The sequence below is a fragment of the Vulpes lagopus genome, chromosome 18 (genome assembly GCF_018345385.1).
Source record: "Vulpes lagopus strain Blue_001 chromosome 18, ASM1834538v1, whole genome shotgun sequence".
NCBI classification, from domain to species: domain Eukaryota; kingdom Metazoa; phylum Chordata; class Mammalia; order Carnivora; family Canidae; genus Vulpes; species Vulpes lagopus.
The window spans coordinates 26,760,930-26,776,809 of NC_054841.1; the positions used below are offsets into that span (position 1 = coordinate 26,760,930).

The 15,880-nt window shown below is 50.5% G+C and overlaps 1 protein-coding gene across 1 annotated transcript; it reads right to left on the reverse strand.

Moving 5' to 3' along the window:
* Window positions 1-14,079: 14,079 nt before the first annotated feature.
* ID1 (inhibitor of DNA binding 1, HLH protein) lies at window positions 14,080-15,266 on the reverse strand. The gene is made up of 2 exons (XM_041732897.1): window positions 14,738-15,266; window positions 14,080-14,516 (listed from the first exon to the last, which is right to left on the reverse strand). The coding sequence occupies exons 1-2, from the start codon at window positions 15,158-15,160 to the stop codon at window positions 14,475-14,477; spliced, it is 465 nt and encodes a 154-aa protein (XP_041588831.1). The 5' UTR covers window positions 15,161-15,266; the 3' UTR covers window positions 14,080-14,474.
* Between the last annotated feature and the right edge of the window lie 614 nt (window positions 15,267-15,880).

A 15,880-nucleotide genomic window follows, 5' to 3' on the forward strand; every position in this document is an offset into this window, starting at 1 on the left:
GGTTCAGACCACATGTTCTATGGCACCTCCTGGGAGCAGTGATTCTAACATCCATTTCATTTTCAAAGCCCTGTGCAAGGCTTAGTCTGGGACTTGAGCAGTGATTTCTTTCTTTCTTCCTTTCTTTCTTTCTTTCTTTCTTTCTTTCTTTCTTTCTTTCTTTCTTTTTTTTTAAAGATTTTATTTATTTATTCATGAGAGAGAGAGAGGCAGAGACACAGGCAGAGGGAGAAGCAGGCTCCATGCAGGGAGCCCTATGTAGAACTCAATCCCAGGACCCCAGGACTATACCGTGGGCGGAAGGCAGGTGCTAAACCACTGAGCCACCCAGGGATCCCCTGAGCAGTGGTATCTGGGGTGGTTCAGTACTCAAAGCCTTTGTTGTCCTTCTTAGGTTGTGTTCCACACAGACACAGCTTGGGTTTGAGCCCGGGACTTGTGCCGATTCATACAGAGAGTTAGAGGGTTCTCTTTACCTGCTCTCTCCTCTCCAGGATTTTCTGTGCATCCTCTGCTCCCAGGGGCCCCTTTTTCTGGTTCTCTGGTCCAAAATATGAAGTTCTCTGGGCACCTGGCTGGCTGAGCTGGTTGAGTGGCTCTTGATCTCAGGGTTGTGAGTTTGAGCCCCACACTGGGTGTGGAGATTACATAAAAAAAAGGGGGGGGGCGATAAAGTCTCAGTGATACAAGGCAAATGCGTCCTACAACCTTTAGGGCACCTGGGTGGCTCAGCTGGTTGAACATCCAACTCTTGATTTTGGCTCAGGTCATGATCCCAGGATTATGGGAGCATCAGGCTCTGCGCTGGGGGTGGAACCTGCTTAAGATTCTCTCTCCCGGGACGCCTGGGTGGCTCAGAGGTTAAGTGTCTGCCTTCAGCCCAGGGTGTGATCCTGGAGTCCCAGGATCGAGTCCCACATCAGGCTCCCTGCATGGAGCCTGCTTCTCCCTCTGCCTAGGTCTCTGTCTCTCTCTCTTTCTCTGTCTCTGATGAATAAATAAATAAAGTTTAAAAACAAATCTCTCTCCCTCTGCCCCCTTGCCCCTCCAAAAGAAAAAAAATGAAGTTCTCTTGGAGTTGTAACTGCTAGCTCTATCTCCCAATTCCTGGCCACTGGGTCTGCTCTCAGGACAAAGCAGCAAGAGAAAATAGAGAAGGAAGGAAATTTGGAGGATTCCCACACCATTCATGCCCCTGGGATCCTACTTCCATGTTCTTTCCTCTAGAGGGTGGGTTTTCTGTCGGCCTTTCCTGTCAATGGGATTGTGAACAGCAGAGCAGACTGGGGCCACGCTAGGGCAGGACCAGGTACAAAATAAAGATTAAAAACATCTTGACTGGGACTCCCCTCATCTCAGCTCCAGGGTGTGTGTGTGTGTGTGTGCGCGCACACACACACATTTTCCTGGTACTCTGGCCAGAATGCTATGGGCAGTTTTGCTGCCCTGCTCAACTGCACAGTTTCCTGATTCAGAGCACCCTGGGTCAAAGGATGTAGATTCAAGCAAGGGGCGCCTGGGTGACTCAGTCGGTTGGGCATCTGCCTTCAGCTGGGGGTGTGATCCTGAGGTCCTAGGATCCAACCCCACATCAGGCTCCCTGCTCAGTGAGGAACCTGCTTATCCCTCCTATTTTGCTCTCTCTTGCTCAAATAAACAAATAAAATATTTTTTTTAATTTTTTTTTTAAATTTATGATAGTCATACAGAGAGAGAGAGAGGCAGAGACACAGGCAGAGGGAGAAGCAGGCTCCATGCACCGGGAGCCTGACGTGGGATTCGATCCCAGGTCTCCAGGATCGCGCCCTGGGCCAAAGGCAGGAGCCAAACCGCTGTGCCACCCAGGGATCCCCAATAAAATGTTTTTTTAAAAAAAGAAGATATAAGAAGAAAATTTACCAGAAAACTGACTGCTGCCATTAGTTATTTATCACTAGTTAGTTATTTTTCACAAGTTATTTGACTTTCCACCCCAATCTGCTCTCTATTATTATTTTTTTTAAGATTTTATTTATTTATTCATGAGAGACAGAGAGGCAGAGATACAGGCAGAGGGAGAAGCAGGCCCCAAGCAGGGAGCCTGATGTGAGGCTCGATCCTGGGTCTTCAGGATCACGCCCTGGGCTGAAAGCAGGTGCTAAACCGCTGAGCCACCCAGGCTGACCTGCTCTCTATTATTTGCAGAGTTCTTTAAGTAACTGCTTTCCGTATTTGGATGTTCAGTCATAATCTGTGGAGAGAGAGGCTGTAGTAGGCTGGCTCCAGCTTAGTCTTCATTATCTCCCCCTCTTTCTTAATTTTAATATCTTTTTCCCCCTTTGGGATAATTTTATTTATTTATTTAAGATTTTATTTTTAAGTAATCTCTACCCTCAAGGCGGGATTCAAGCTCACAACCCCAAGATCAAGGGTCATGTGTGCGACTGACCAAGCCAGCCAGGTGCCCCTCCCTTTAAGATAATTTTTAAACTTACAGCAGTTACAAAAATAGAAAAGTTACCGAAAGTTCCTGTATGCGCATCACTTAGCTTTTCATTTTGTCCACATCTCACAGGATAGAACACTTATCAATACTAAGAAATTAACCTTGGTACATTTCTAGTAACTAAAGCACGAAGTTATTTGGATTTTATCAGAGTGCGTCTTTTTTCTGTTCTGGGATTCAGTCCAGGATCTCACATTACATTTAGTCCTCATGTCCCCTTAGGCCCTCCAGGCTGTGAGTTTCTCAGCGTTTCCTTCTTTTCCATGACCTCCTGAAGAGTACCAGCCAGCTATTTTATAGAATGTCTGTCAGTGTGGGTTTGTCTGAGGTTTTTCTCATGATCACATTGAGGTTATGCAATATTGGGGAAAATACCACAGATGCCAGGTCATGCCTTTCTCAGTGGTCCTACTGGGGATCCCTGAGGTTGACATGTATACTTTGATCACTTGATACCTTGAACATTACCTTGATCACTTGGCTGAGGTGTCATCTGCTGGATTTCTCGACTATAAAATTACTGTTTCAGGGACACCTGGGTGGCTCAGTCGGTAAAGCATCTGCCTTTGGCTCAGGTCATGATCTCAGGGTTCTGGGATCCAGCCCTGCATTGCTCAGTGGGAGTCTGCTTCTCCCTCTGCCCTGTCTCCCCCCTCCCGACCCTATTCATGGTTTGTCTCTCTCAATCAAATAAATAAAATATTTTTTAAAATAAAATAAAATTACTGTTTTACTCTTTGCAATTAAATGTATTAAGGAAGTTACTTTGAAATTTTGAAAACATCCTGTGTCTGCTTCAAGTTTAACCCATTGAATTTAGCATCCTTCAGTGGATTGTTCTCTTTACAGTTATGGGGGCCTGGCTGGCTCAGTTGGAAGAGACTCTCAATATTGAGGTTGTCCCAAATAATTTTTTATTTTTTATTTTTTTGTTTGTTTGTTTGTTTGTTTTTAATTTTTTATTTTTTAAAGAAGAAGAATCAAGACACCTGGGTGGCTCAGCGGTTGAGCATCTGCCTTTGGCTCAGGGTGTGATCCTGGAGTTCCAGGATCAAGTCCCACATCGGGCTCCTTGTGGGGAGCCTGCTTCTCCCTCTGTCTGTGTCTCTGCCTCTCTCTCTCTGTCTTTCATGAATAAATAAATAAAATATTAAAAAAATAAAATAGGGGATCCCTGGGTGGCTCAGTGGTTTAACACCTGCCTTTAGCCCAGGACGTGATCCTGGAGTCCCAGGATTGAGTCCTGCATTGGGCTCCCTGCAAGGAGCCTGCTTCTCCCTCTGCCTGTGTCTCTGCCTCTCTCTGTGTGTCTTTCATGAATGAATAAATAAAATCTTTAAAAAAAAGAATTTTATAAAAAATATATTTAAAAAATATACAAAAAGAAGAAGAAAAAGAAGAAGCAGCAGCAGCAGCTGGGGAAGGAGTGGGATTTCTCCCACTCCCTGGGAGACTTCCCAAACTGGACTGGCTCTCTGGAGGAGGTGACCTCGGATAAAGGATGCCTTCTTAGGTGAAGACTGGGGGCTGGAATACCAAAGAGAGGTCATGGCAGGTGGCACTTATGAGGGGCCATTGATGCCACAGTGAACTTTAGCAAACGAAGCCACTCTCAGTACCCCTTCCAGGGCTTGGAACCAGATTGCCAGAGGATGGCAGAAACTAGAAATCTTCCCAATGCCAAGGTGTCTGCAGGATTCTCCCAGAAACTCTATCCAGCAGGGTGAGTGGAGCTGGACCTGAGTGCAGTGTGCATCTATCTCTTCACTCATCGTCTCGTTTATTCAACAAGTAGCTATCGAGCACCCACTGTGTGCCAGGCTCTGTGCTAGATGGTGGGCATACAGCAGAGAACAAAGCAGCACCTATCCTAAAGAAAGGAGACATTGGGGATCCCTGGGTGGCTCAGCGGTTTAGCGCCTGCCTTTGGCCCAGGGCACAATCCGGGAGTCCTGGGACCGAGTCCCGCGTCGGGCTCCCAGCATGGAGCCTGCTTTTCCCTTCTCCTGTGTCTCTGCCTCTCTCTCTCTCTCTCTCTCTCTCTCTCTCTCTCATAAATAAATAAAAAATAAATAAATCTTTAAAAAAATTAAATAAAGAAAAGAGACATGATAAGGAAACAAACAGGATTGTTCTGGTTACATATTGTTCTGCAACCAACTACCCCAAAACTTAGTGGCTTAAAACAACAACCATTTTATTATATCTCAGAGATTCTATGGATCAGGAATTTTGGCAAGGATTGGTTGGGTGATTCTTCTGTTCCCTGTGGCATCAAGTGGGATCTCTCAGTGGGACTCAGTTGACAGATAGGCTAGTTTGAAGGATCCAGTATAGCTTTACTCAGACAGGAGTGACTAGAAGGCTGAGCTCAGCTGGAAGTGTCATCTGGCTTGCCTGCCCAAGGCCTTGCCAGTATGACAATCTCATGGCAGGCTTACAGGGTGGCCACTTCCTCCAGAGTGAGCACCCTGGGAAAACCAGGCAGAGGCTGAATGGCTTTTCATGATCTAGCCTTGGAAGACAAGTAGCATCACTTTTGCTGTAATCAGTTGGTCAAAGCAGTCACTAAAGCCCATCTAGTTTCATGGAGAGGGGATATAGAGCCACCTTTTGATGGGAGGGAGTGTCAAAGAAATTGTGGAGTGTGTGTGTGTGTGTGTGTGTGTGTGTGTGGTTATTTTTAAAAACTGCCACGAGGAGTAGCACTTGGGCGGCTCAGTGGTTAAGCATCTGACTCTTGATTTCCGCTCAGGTCATGATCTCAGGATCCTGGGATTGGGCTCCCTGCCCAGCGGGGAGTCAGCTTCCCCCTCTGGTCCTCCCCCCTGTTCATGCACTCTCTCTCTCTTTCAAAATAAATAAACAAATCTTTAAAAACAGACCAAAAAACTGCAAGGATAAGAAGCCTCTAAGTGGGACACCTGGGTGGTTCAGCGGTTGAGCATCTGCCTTGGGCTCAGGATGTGATCCCGGAATTCCGGGATCGAGTCCCACATCAGGCTCCTGCATGGAGCCTGCTTCTCCTCCCTCTGCCTATGTCTCTGGCTCTTTCTCTCTATGTCTCTCATGAATAAATACATAAAATCTTAAAAAAAGAAGAAGAAGAAGAAGAAGAAGAAGCAGCCTCTAAGTGCATGACAGGTTAAGTGACTTCCACCAAGGACAATTACAGATGTGAATGGGGAGGACCTCTCTAAGGAGGTGACCATGGGCTTAGACCAGAAAGACAAGAGGATTTGTGGGGCACAGAATCTCAGGCACAGCATGTGCAAAGGTGCCCTGGGTCAGGAACAAATGACTGGAAGGAGATCTGACCAACAGGAGGGTAGATGAGGGGGAGCACGGGAGATGAAGGAGGATGCAGGTGGGAACCACATCTTGCTGGGCCTTAGAAGTCGTGGGAAAGTTAGGATTCTATTCCAAGAGCAACTGGAAGCCTCAGGAAAGTTTTAAGCAGGCAAGCAATATGACCTGCCTATCTTCTCCAAGGATCCCTCTGTCTGCTGTGTGGAGAACATGGGGGAGATACTGATAAAAGTGGGAAGACCAATGGAGGGGCTACTGCAATGTGTGGGTGAGAAGTAATGGCAGCCAGGGAGGTGGGGGTGGGGGGACCGGCAGAGGCGTATGCATTTGGGAAACGTTTAGGGGTTAAATTGGCAGGACTTGGAGACTCGGTGAATGTGTGTGTGTGTCTGTGGGATGATGTTCAAGGAGCAGTCTGTGTTTCTACTTCGCCCAGAATTCTTTTTTTTTTTTTTAAGATTTTATCTACTTATTCACGAGAGACACAGAGAAAGAGGCAGAGACATAGGCAGAGGGGAGGAAAAGCAGGGTCCCTACAGGGAGCCCCATGAGATCAGGACCCTGAGATCACGACCTGAGCAGAAGGCAGAGACTCAACCCCTGAGCCACCCAGGTGCCCCCAGAGGACAACTTTAAAGGCAAAATAGAGGGTGCCTGGGTGGCTCAGTTAGTTAAGCCTCTACCTTCTGCTCAGGTTATGATCCCAGTGTTCCGAGATCAAGCCCTGCATGGGGCTCCAGCAAGGAGCCCGCTTGCCCCTTCCCCCCTCTGCCCCCTATCTTCCCTTCCCCTCTGCTCATGCTCTCTCTGTCAAATAAATAAAATCTTTTAAAACTTTTTTAAAAATAAAGGTAAAATAGGGGTGCCTGGCTGGCTCATTCAGAAGCGCCCATGACTCTTGATCTCAGGATCGTGAGTTTGAGCCCCATGTACAGTATAGAGATTACTTAAATAAATAAACTTTATTGGTTTTTTAAAGATTTATTTATTTATTTATTCATGATAGACACAGAGAGAGAGAGAGAGAGAGGCAGAGACACAGGCAGAGGGAGAAGCAGGCTCCATGCCGGGAGCCCGACGTGGGACTCGATCCTGGGACTCCAGGATAGCGCCCCGGGGCCGAAGGCAGGCGACAAACCTCTGAGCCACCCAGGGATCCCCCAATAAATAAACTTTAAAACAAACAAACAAATAAATGTAAAATAATCTTGCTAATCCTCAACATGGGAAGGAAATATCCCCAAAATTACTCCTGGGACATGACTTTAGCCCAGGAGACCAAGGCTGGGGGACTTTGGGCAAGTCACTTAACCTCTCTGGGTTTCCCTTTCTTATCTCTACAATAAGTGTGTTGGGTTAAGTGATACCTTAGGGACCTCCCAGTTCTGACTTTTCTGTTTAATTAAAATAGACTCCAGTCCAACCTAGTAACACTTAAACCACACATGCTCATCCTTCTCACACACATGCATGGGGAGAATGCACAAGGACATTCAGAGAAGCACTATTGATAATAGCAAAACCCATGCAACAACCCAAAGGTTCACCCACAGGAGTTTGGGTAAATAAATCACATTGTGGAATATGATACAGCAGTGGAAGTGAGTGAACTAAGGCTGTATGATTATACAAAAGGCAAAAGCAGGTAAAATTAAGCAATAATGTATTTAAGGAGGCGCACTTGTACATATGTGGAAAAAATAAGAGAAGAACAAATGATTGATTAACACAAAGTTGAATAATGGCAATGTGTGGTAGGCAGGGTGGGGGTTTTATCCAGACGGGCATATGGGGGCCTCAAAAGAACTAATTTTTAATTTCTTAAGCAGGGTGTTCCATTTATTATTATCTTTAAACTGTATACATGAGCAATATCTGCTCTTTTGTATGTATAAGACATTTCACAATTTTTTAAAAAATTTCAAGGATTTGCCCAAGATCTCCTGCTCTTATGTACAGAGCTAAGGAGGTCAGGGGGGCTGTCACAGAGCAAGGAAGAAGAAAGAGGAGGAGACAGCGGGAGAAAAGATAGCTAATAAGATAAGAGCAAGGGCTGAGGGCGGAGAGTTCTGGATTTGTCGCCTGCGGTGTCCAAGACCACGGACGGACGGACACACGTTCACATACCTGGCGCGGAAACGCTCTTCCAACGCGCGCGCGGCTCCAGCTGCAGTTCCCACACCGTCCGCGAGAGGCCGCCAAGGCACCAGCTTTCGCCGCCCGCAGGCCCCTGGCTCCGCTTCCCGCCCGCGCTGGCGCACTTCTGGGTCTTCCCGGCAGAGGGCGCCAGTGACCCCAGGAAGGCCGAAGCGGGACCGGCCCCACGCACGCCGGGGCGCCGGTGAGCTCAGCTGAGCGCTGGCGTGCTCTCATCTCCCCAGCTTTCCCTGCCGTTCGGGGAACTTGGGGTCTCAAGCTGAAGAAAGGAGTAACACCCGTAGACTTGATTCTGGTGCACCTCTCGCGGCCTTCAAGCTTCCGGTCGGGCCACCCCTTTTGGATATACAGAGGAGAATCTTAATTTTGTGGGAACTAGATTTTTGCAACCTAGACACAACAGTGCAAATTTTACAAAATTTTGCAAAAACACGTTAAAAAAAAAAAAAAACACGAACAAGTTGCTAGGACTTTTTTTTTTTTTTTTTTTTTTTTTTTGCTAGGACTCTTTCTAAACAAGAAAAGTTAAAGTTTGGGGTACTTGGGTGGCTCAGTGGTTGAGCATCTGCCTTTGGCTCAGGTCCTGATCCCGGGGTCATGGGATGGAGTACCGCATGGAGTTCGCTGTGGGGAGCCTGCTTCTCCCTCTGCCTGTGTCTCTGCCTCTCTGTGTGTCTCTCATGAATAAATTAAAATCTTAAAAAAAGAAGGGGATCCCTGGGTGGCACAGTGATTTAGCACCTGCCTTTGTCCCAGGATCAAGTCCACATCAGGCTCCCAGCATGGAGCCTGCTTCTCCCTCTGCCTGTGTCTCTGCCTCTCTATGTCTCTCATGAGTAAATAAATAAAATCTTAAAAAAAAAAAAAAAAGACTTGAAGTTTAAGCTTCAGTCATTTAAGGTTAAATTCACCCCTCATTATACCTATGCATGTTTATTTACTGTCTTCTTCCACTTGAATGTTTCAAGAGGGCAAGAATTTTTACCTAAATTGTTAGTTCCTAGCACATCAGCACATAGAAGCTTTGTAACTATGAATTGAATACACCAGTTGAGGCTGGCACAGTTTTCCAGGTAGATATGACAATGGCCTAGCCTGGGGCTTTTGAGGAATGGATGGGGTCAGGATGATCTCATTGAAACCTCAGAACAGTGACCATAAAACCCATTTTAAAGCCGAGGGCCTGGAATGTGAAGCAAGTGCCCGGTGAAAAGTGACACTGGGCCTAGAAGCCCAGTCTGCCTTTTCTTGCCCCTCTTGGCCTCCAGCCACTGGCTCCCCCACCCCTCACCCCCTGGCTGCCCCTTGCACAAGCCCTTGATGCAACTCTGTAATAGCCCAAGGCGCCCACCTTGGGGCAGCGCTGGGAAAAAGATTTTGCAAGAGCTAGGGCAGGAAGCACCAGCCAGGGCGGGTCTGGGAAGATAAGGGCTCCCCCTCCAACCATATGCGCCTCCAGGCCTTCTGGTTTCCTCTCTTCCCTTCCCTTCCCTTTCCCGGACCCTGGCCTGGCCATGACTCACCTCCTTTCCCTCTGGCAGCCGGGCTGGGATCATGGGCCTGCCTGTCCCAGGAAAGCCTTGCTCTGTGTGACCCTGGGCAGTGGAAAGCCCTATCTGGCCAGCAGTTCCTGGAGCTCAGTGAGAGTAGCTGGCATGAATAAAGGTTACATGGCTGAGCCTTAGTCTCAGGAGACAAAATGTGGGGGGTACCAGGACACCTTATTAAGCTAATTCTGAGTTCTGGGTGACTCAAATAGGCAGGTGTAAGGTTGGCTGGTTGGTTGTGTGTGAAGCACCCTTTTACCCCTGTGGAGGGGAGAGTGTACAGAAGTGGGGGCCTGGAGATCCCTCCACCTCTAGGACAGAATCAGACATTTCCACATTTTGGTTGGTTTCTACCTGGTTCAAGAACTCTATCTAGCTGTGTGACCTGCCTCTCATGACCTGGTCACACAGAACCTGGCCTAGCACCTCTTAGAGGTCAAGAGAGCCTGGGCCATTTCCGTCTTTAGAGGCTGTAGTTAGATTTTTTTATTTTTTTTTAATTGTATTTATTTATTCATGAGAGACACACACAGAAAGAGAGACAGAGACACAGGCTTCCTTATAGGGAGCCTGATGAGGGACTCGATCTCAGATCCCAGGATCACGACCTGAGCTGACACTCAACTGTTAAACCACCCAGGCATCCCTTTTTTATTTATTTATTTATTTATTTATTTATTTATTTATTTATTTATTTATTTTATGATAGTCACAGAGAGAGAGAGAGAGGCAGAGACACAGGCAGAGGGAGAAGCAGGCTCCATGCACCAGGAGCCCAATGTGGGACTCGATCCCAGGTCTCCAGGACCGCGCCCTGGGCCAAAGGCAGGCGCTAAACCGCTGCCGCCACCCAGGGATCCCCCGCCCCTTTTTTTTAACTAAGAAATGCTGAGGGACCCGGGTGGCTCAGTTGATTAAGTGTCTGCCTTGGGCTCAGGTCATGATCCCGGGTCCTAGGATGGAGCCCTACATTCAGTTCCCTGCTCAGTGGTGAGTCTGCTTTCCCTCTGCCTGCTGCTCCCCATGTTTGTGCTATCTCTCAAATAATAAAATCTTTAAAAAAAAAAAAAGCCAAAATATAGGTTGCAAAAATTGTGATATGTATTATGTATCTTGCATTTTTTTCTAGCTTAAGCATTTAAAACAAAAATATATAATGACTAGGTATGATTTCAATTGGAAATATGATGAAACAGCTCAATTGGATGTCCTATGGGAACCTGAAACCCCTCATATCCTTGTTTGGATCAAACTGATTTCTAAAAAGCCCTCTCAGTCAGAGAGAGTCCCGGTGTGGCGCTGGATGTGTTACTTCACCTCTCTGATGACTGCGCTTTTCTCAACGGAAAAGTAGAAATAGCAATGGGCCTGTACAGCCCCCTTCCTAAGGGCTTAGAACATTTTACACCAACATACACTGTGTCCACTATGAGCCAGGCACCTTGCTAAACTTTTGTTTTTTTATCTTTTTCCTTTTCTTTCTTTTTTTAGAGTTGGGGTAGGGGAGAAGGAGAAAAAGAATCCCAAGGAGGTTCGGTTCAGTATGGAGCCCAACACAGGGCTCGATCTGGCCTGCAGACCCCAAAATCATGAACTGAGCTGAAATCAAGAGATGTTCAACGGACAGAGCCACCGAGGTGCCACATGGTGCTAAACTTTGTTGTGCACTGATTCAATTGATCCTTGGAGCCACGTTCTGGATCCCATTTCTCAAATGAGAAAACAGAGGCGCAAACAGGTGAAGTGATGAGCATCAAGGATGATCCAGAGGCTGTGTTCCAGCTGCCTCCCGACTGAAATGTGAGCCTATTATTATTATTGTTGCTCTGGTTATTTTTGTTGAAGTGAGCACGATAGCATCATCGTTCCTGTACAGCTGTGAGGAGGATTAAATGAATTAAATTTAAAAGAGCTTAGTATGATACCTGGTACATAATAAGTGCTCCATAAGTGTTTGTTAAAGAAACACACACACACACACACACACACACACACACACACACACATCAGATTTCAGGCCCACAGCCCTGGGCAGGCAGGAGCCAATGCCCAAGAAACTTGGTCCTGGTGTTTCTCTGTAGCCTCTGCCCCCAGCTCCTCCCTGCACCAGGTCCAGGAGGGGTTAAGGAGTTAATGATTTTCCAAGCACCGCTGAAAAGGGCAGGGTTTTGTGTGACACACACACACATACAGAGCAGGGCTTTGTGTGCTACACACACACACACACAAAAGTTTTGCATACTCCACACACAGAGCGGGACTGTGCGTGTTACACACACACACACACACACGCACGCACGCACGCAGAGTCACGCCGGCCCCCGGTGCCCCCACCCCGCCCCCGCCCCACCCCCACCCCGCGAGGCGAGCCTGATGCAAGCCCAGCGCCCGCCCGTTCCCAGGCCCGGCTGCAGCTGCGGGCGGAGGGGCAGGGCGGGGGCGGCGCTGTTTGTCTAGCGCGGCCGTGCCAAAGGCGGCGGGCCCCAGACAGCCAGGCGCCTCCGTACACCTGGGGATGCTCAGGTTAAATAGCTCCGCATTCCTCGGGCCCAGCTGATGGAAACGCTCCCAGGCCGCCGCCGAGCCGGCCTCCAGATGGGCTGGGCCCCGGCCAAAGGGGAAAAGAGGGAAACGTGGAAGCCAGAGTGCGCCTGCACGGCGGGGAGGTGGCCGAGGCCCCCGCCCCCGCCCCCGCCGCGGCCCCTTCCCCTTCCCCGCAGGGCGGCAGGACGCGGGGGCACGCCCACGTGCCCGTGGGTGGGCTGGCGGGGGGCCGCCCCGGGAGGCAGTGGGTGCACACGTGTGCCTCTGAGGACACTCCAAGGGCACCCGGGCGACAGTTAATAGTGACAATTTGTAACTATCAAACGCGGCGGCGTAGTAAGTGCCCTATTCCGTGGATTCTCTGCAATCCGGGGAAGTTAACGCTCTGCAAGGGCAGCGGGGTCGGGTGTTGAGCGGGAAATAGCAAAGGGCATGATTTGCCTCCAAATATTGTTCTTGATTAAGTCCATCATGTGCTGGGGTGGGGTGGCACCTGGCCCAGGGTTAGTGCTCAGCGGGTGATGATCTTTCATTTGTCCTTGATGCTGCCTCAGTTTCTCCTTGTAAACCTGGGATCAGAATCCTGCCTTTAGCCCCATGGGGATCCATGGGATGTGCTATGTAAAGAGTAGAGAGCATGGATCCCGCTCATGGTACCAGGTGGCATTTATTTTATTCTATTTACCGACAAAATGTATTAATAGGCCTGACCCTCTCTGGACTAAGTTCTATGCCCTTAGGTTGGGGCTCGGTGTGTCCCCGAGTAATACATGGGAACTGATGTGGTCGGGATACTCGAAGGGTGGTGTCCGCAGGGCCTAACAGTTGCTCCGAGGGTTGGTACTTGAGCTTCTGATGGAGCGTTTCCTGAGCACAGCTGCCCCCACCTCCACCCCAGACCAGCAGAGACCCAGGAATGCCAGCCAACTTACAGAACAATTACACACTTAGAAACCCACAGTGTGGTTCTGAAGCTCCTGGACACACAAACCCATCCATCAAGCCAGACCCATGCAGAGATGCCCATAATGCATTTGGGCAGAACACAGAAGCCCAAACAGCTGGAGGTTGCACACTTATCTGCAGAACACATGTGCTCGCATTTGCCCTTCTGCACACCCCCCCATGCCTTATCCTCATCCACACCCCTAGGCCTGTACACAGATGACCCAGCCCCACAGGCAGGGGGAGCTGCCAGTTCACTCATGTCACAAACACAGGCCCAGACACTCCTATGCACTCCTCCGTGTGCAAACTCACACATGTCCAGGCAGATAGCCCCTTGCCAATGACAGCTTTTTCCTGCTCAAGAGCTGGGGACGGACTCTCCCATTCCTCCTCAGCCCACACGGGAACCCTGGGGGAGAGAGGTTGGTCTGCGTGAGCTATTGGCATAGCCAGGCCAGGGTGAGGGGGCTGAGCCTGGACCCAGAGCAGGTGGCCCAGCAGCTGTGCCCAGGCTGGCCCTGCCAACTTGCTCACCCACTTGGACAAGCTGGGAGCCCCAGGGCAGCCTGCTACAATCCAGGGCTAGGCAGCCCAACTGGGGAGGCACCTCCCACTGGGGAATGGGGCGACAGAAGTCCTGCCTCAGACAGGCTCTCAAGCAACTTTTCCCCTCTAGGTCTTGGTTTCCCCTTCCCCTATGTTGGCAAAGATGGAGGCGGCTCAGTGACCTGGTTCTCCAACTTAAATGGCCTGTTGAATACTTAAGTGACAGTGGGCCTTGGCAGGTTGATCTGCATTTTAACAACCTCCCCAGGTGACCCAGATGGCCCAAGACCGCTTGGAGAAACCCTAGAGGTCTAAAGGATTTAATTTTATGACACCAGGGAGCAGGGAAATGACCAGTGATGGGGAAAGAATAGACTTTAAAGACACCGGAAAACACTCAGTTCAGGTCGGTAAAGCCGACAGTCCAGATGTGGCCTTCTAAGCACCCCTCCCCCCGCACCCCAGCACCAGCTGTGAAGAGTCAGGGGTCACCCGCATCCCAAGGCCCTCCCCTCAGTCCAAGAAATCACTGCAACTTTACCGCAGTCTAAAGTGTTTGTTTAATAACAAAAAAAGAAAACCACCCCACAGAACTATTGTAAAACAATATTCTCGGTGATCATTGTAATATACAATACAAAGCAATTAATTTCCTCAGAAATCTGAGAAGCACCAAACGTGACCATTTTTTAAAATGTCTGCTTTTCAAAAAATAGAAACACACTGGGGAGGGGTCCCCCAAGTCTCTGGTGGTTGGTAGGTGTGGAGGGTCAGCCCTCCGTCCCCCGGCCCTGGGCTGGATCCAGCAAGCGCCCCACCGGTCGCTGAGCTCAATCGTGTGTCCTCCCCAGCTCCAGCGAGGCGCTCGGCAGGATCAGAGCACGGGTTCTTCTCGCCCCCTGGAGGGCTGGGGTCCGCCAGTCCTGGAGAGAGGCGCTTCAGCGACACAAGATGCGATCGTCCGCCGGAACACACGCCGCCTGCGAAAACGAGAGAGGTGAGACGGGCGGGTCGGAGGGGACGAGGCTGCAACACCTTCCCCAGGAGACACTTTTGAGAGCGCGCTTCTTCCGATCTCCTTGGGCATCCCTGCACAGCCAGGGGCCCGAAAGGATGGGGCGGCTGTAGAGCCAAGGCTCACCCCCCTCCGCCTCCCTCGGGGCCTGTGTCCCCAACCGTAGAAAGAAAATGCTCATCTCACCTCGGCCGCCAGGGCGCTGATCTCGCCGTTGAGGGTGCTGAGCGGAGCCCGGGCGGGGAGCCCCCGGCCTCCCGGGGTCCCGACTTGGGATTCCGAGTTCAGCTCCAACTCCAGGTCCCAGATGTAGTCGATGACGTGCTGGAGGATCTCCACCCGGCTCACCTTGCGGTTCTGGGGCAGGGTGGGCACCAGCTCCTTGAGGCGCGAGTAGCAGCCGTTCATGTCGTAGAGCAGCACGTTCACCTGCTGCTCGTCGAGCAGGGCGGGCAGGCGCGCCCCGGCGCCCCCGGCGCAGCGCGAGATGGCCACGCTCTGCTCGGACAGACAGCGCACCACCTCGCCCGCGCCGCCCGCCGTCTTGCCGGCCTTCAGCGCGCAGCTGGGGCCCGCGGCGGCCGCGGCACTGCCACTGGCGACCTTCATGATGCTGGCGTCGGAGTAAGAGCGGGGAGCCGAAGCGCAAGGAGGCGGACACCCGGCGGGAGCCTAGGCCTCGGGCGGGGGAGAGACGGTTGTAGAATGCGCCCGCGGCACCCCCGCAGCAGCTTTTATAGAGACGCCGCGGCTCCCCCCCCTCCCCTCTGCCCCGCCGCCAGAGGCGGGCTCAGAGGTTCAAAAGCAGCCAATGGGCGGTCTTGAGGCGTGGCCTTCGGTGCTTCTGGGGCCCGCCTCCTGCTGTACGAGTGCACCCTCGCAGCCTCGGAAAGGGAGCCCGAGTCTCCAGAACCGGGAGTGGAAGGGCACGGGGCGGGGTGGCTAGTGGCAGGCGAGGGCTACCTTGGGCTTCTCGCAAAGGAGGCATTGCCGACGACGAAGACTTCTGGAATCACTTTTCTCAGGTTCATTTTCTCACCTCTCCAGCTCCATTTTACAGATGGGAGAAATTGAGGCTTCAGTGCGGAAGCGGCTGGCTCTGGCTTATCTAGAGAGCCCACGACTAGAGCCTGGGCTTCTGGGAGCCCGACCTCCTGGGTCTGGCACAAAACTTAAAGCCGGCCTTCCTCTACCCTCTGCTCCCCAAAGCCGGTCTCCCTTACCCAATTCCCAGAGAAAGTTGCTAGTTAATGTTCCTGGGACCTGGGAGGCTTTACCCAGGCCCCTCTGGGTGGGAGCAATTAATTCGGGAAAGTCTTCCTCTAGGAT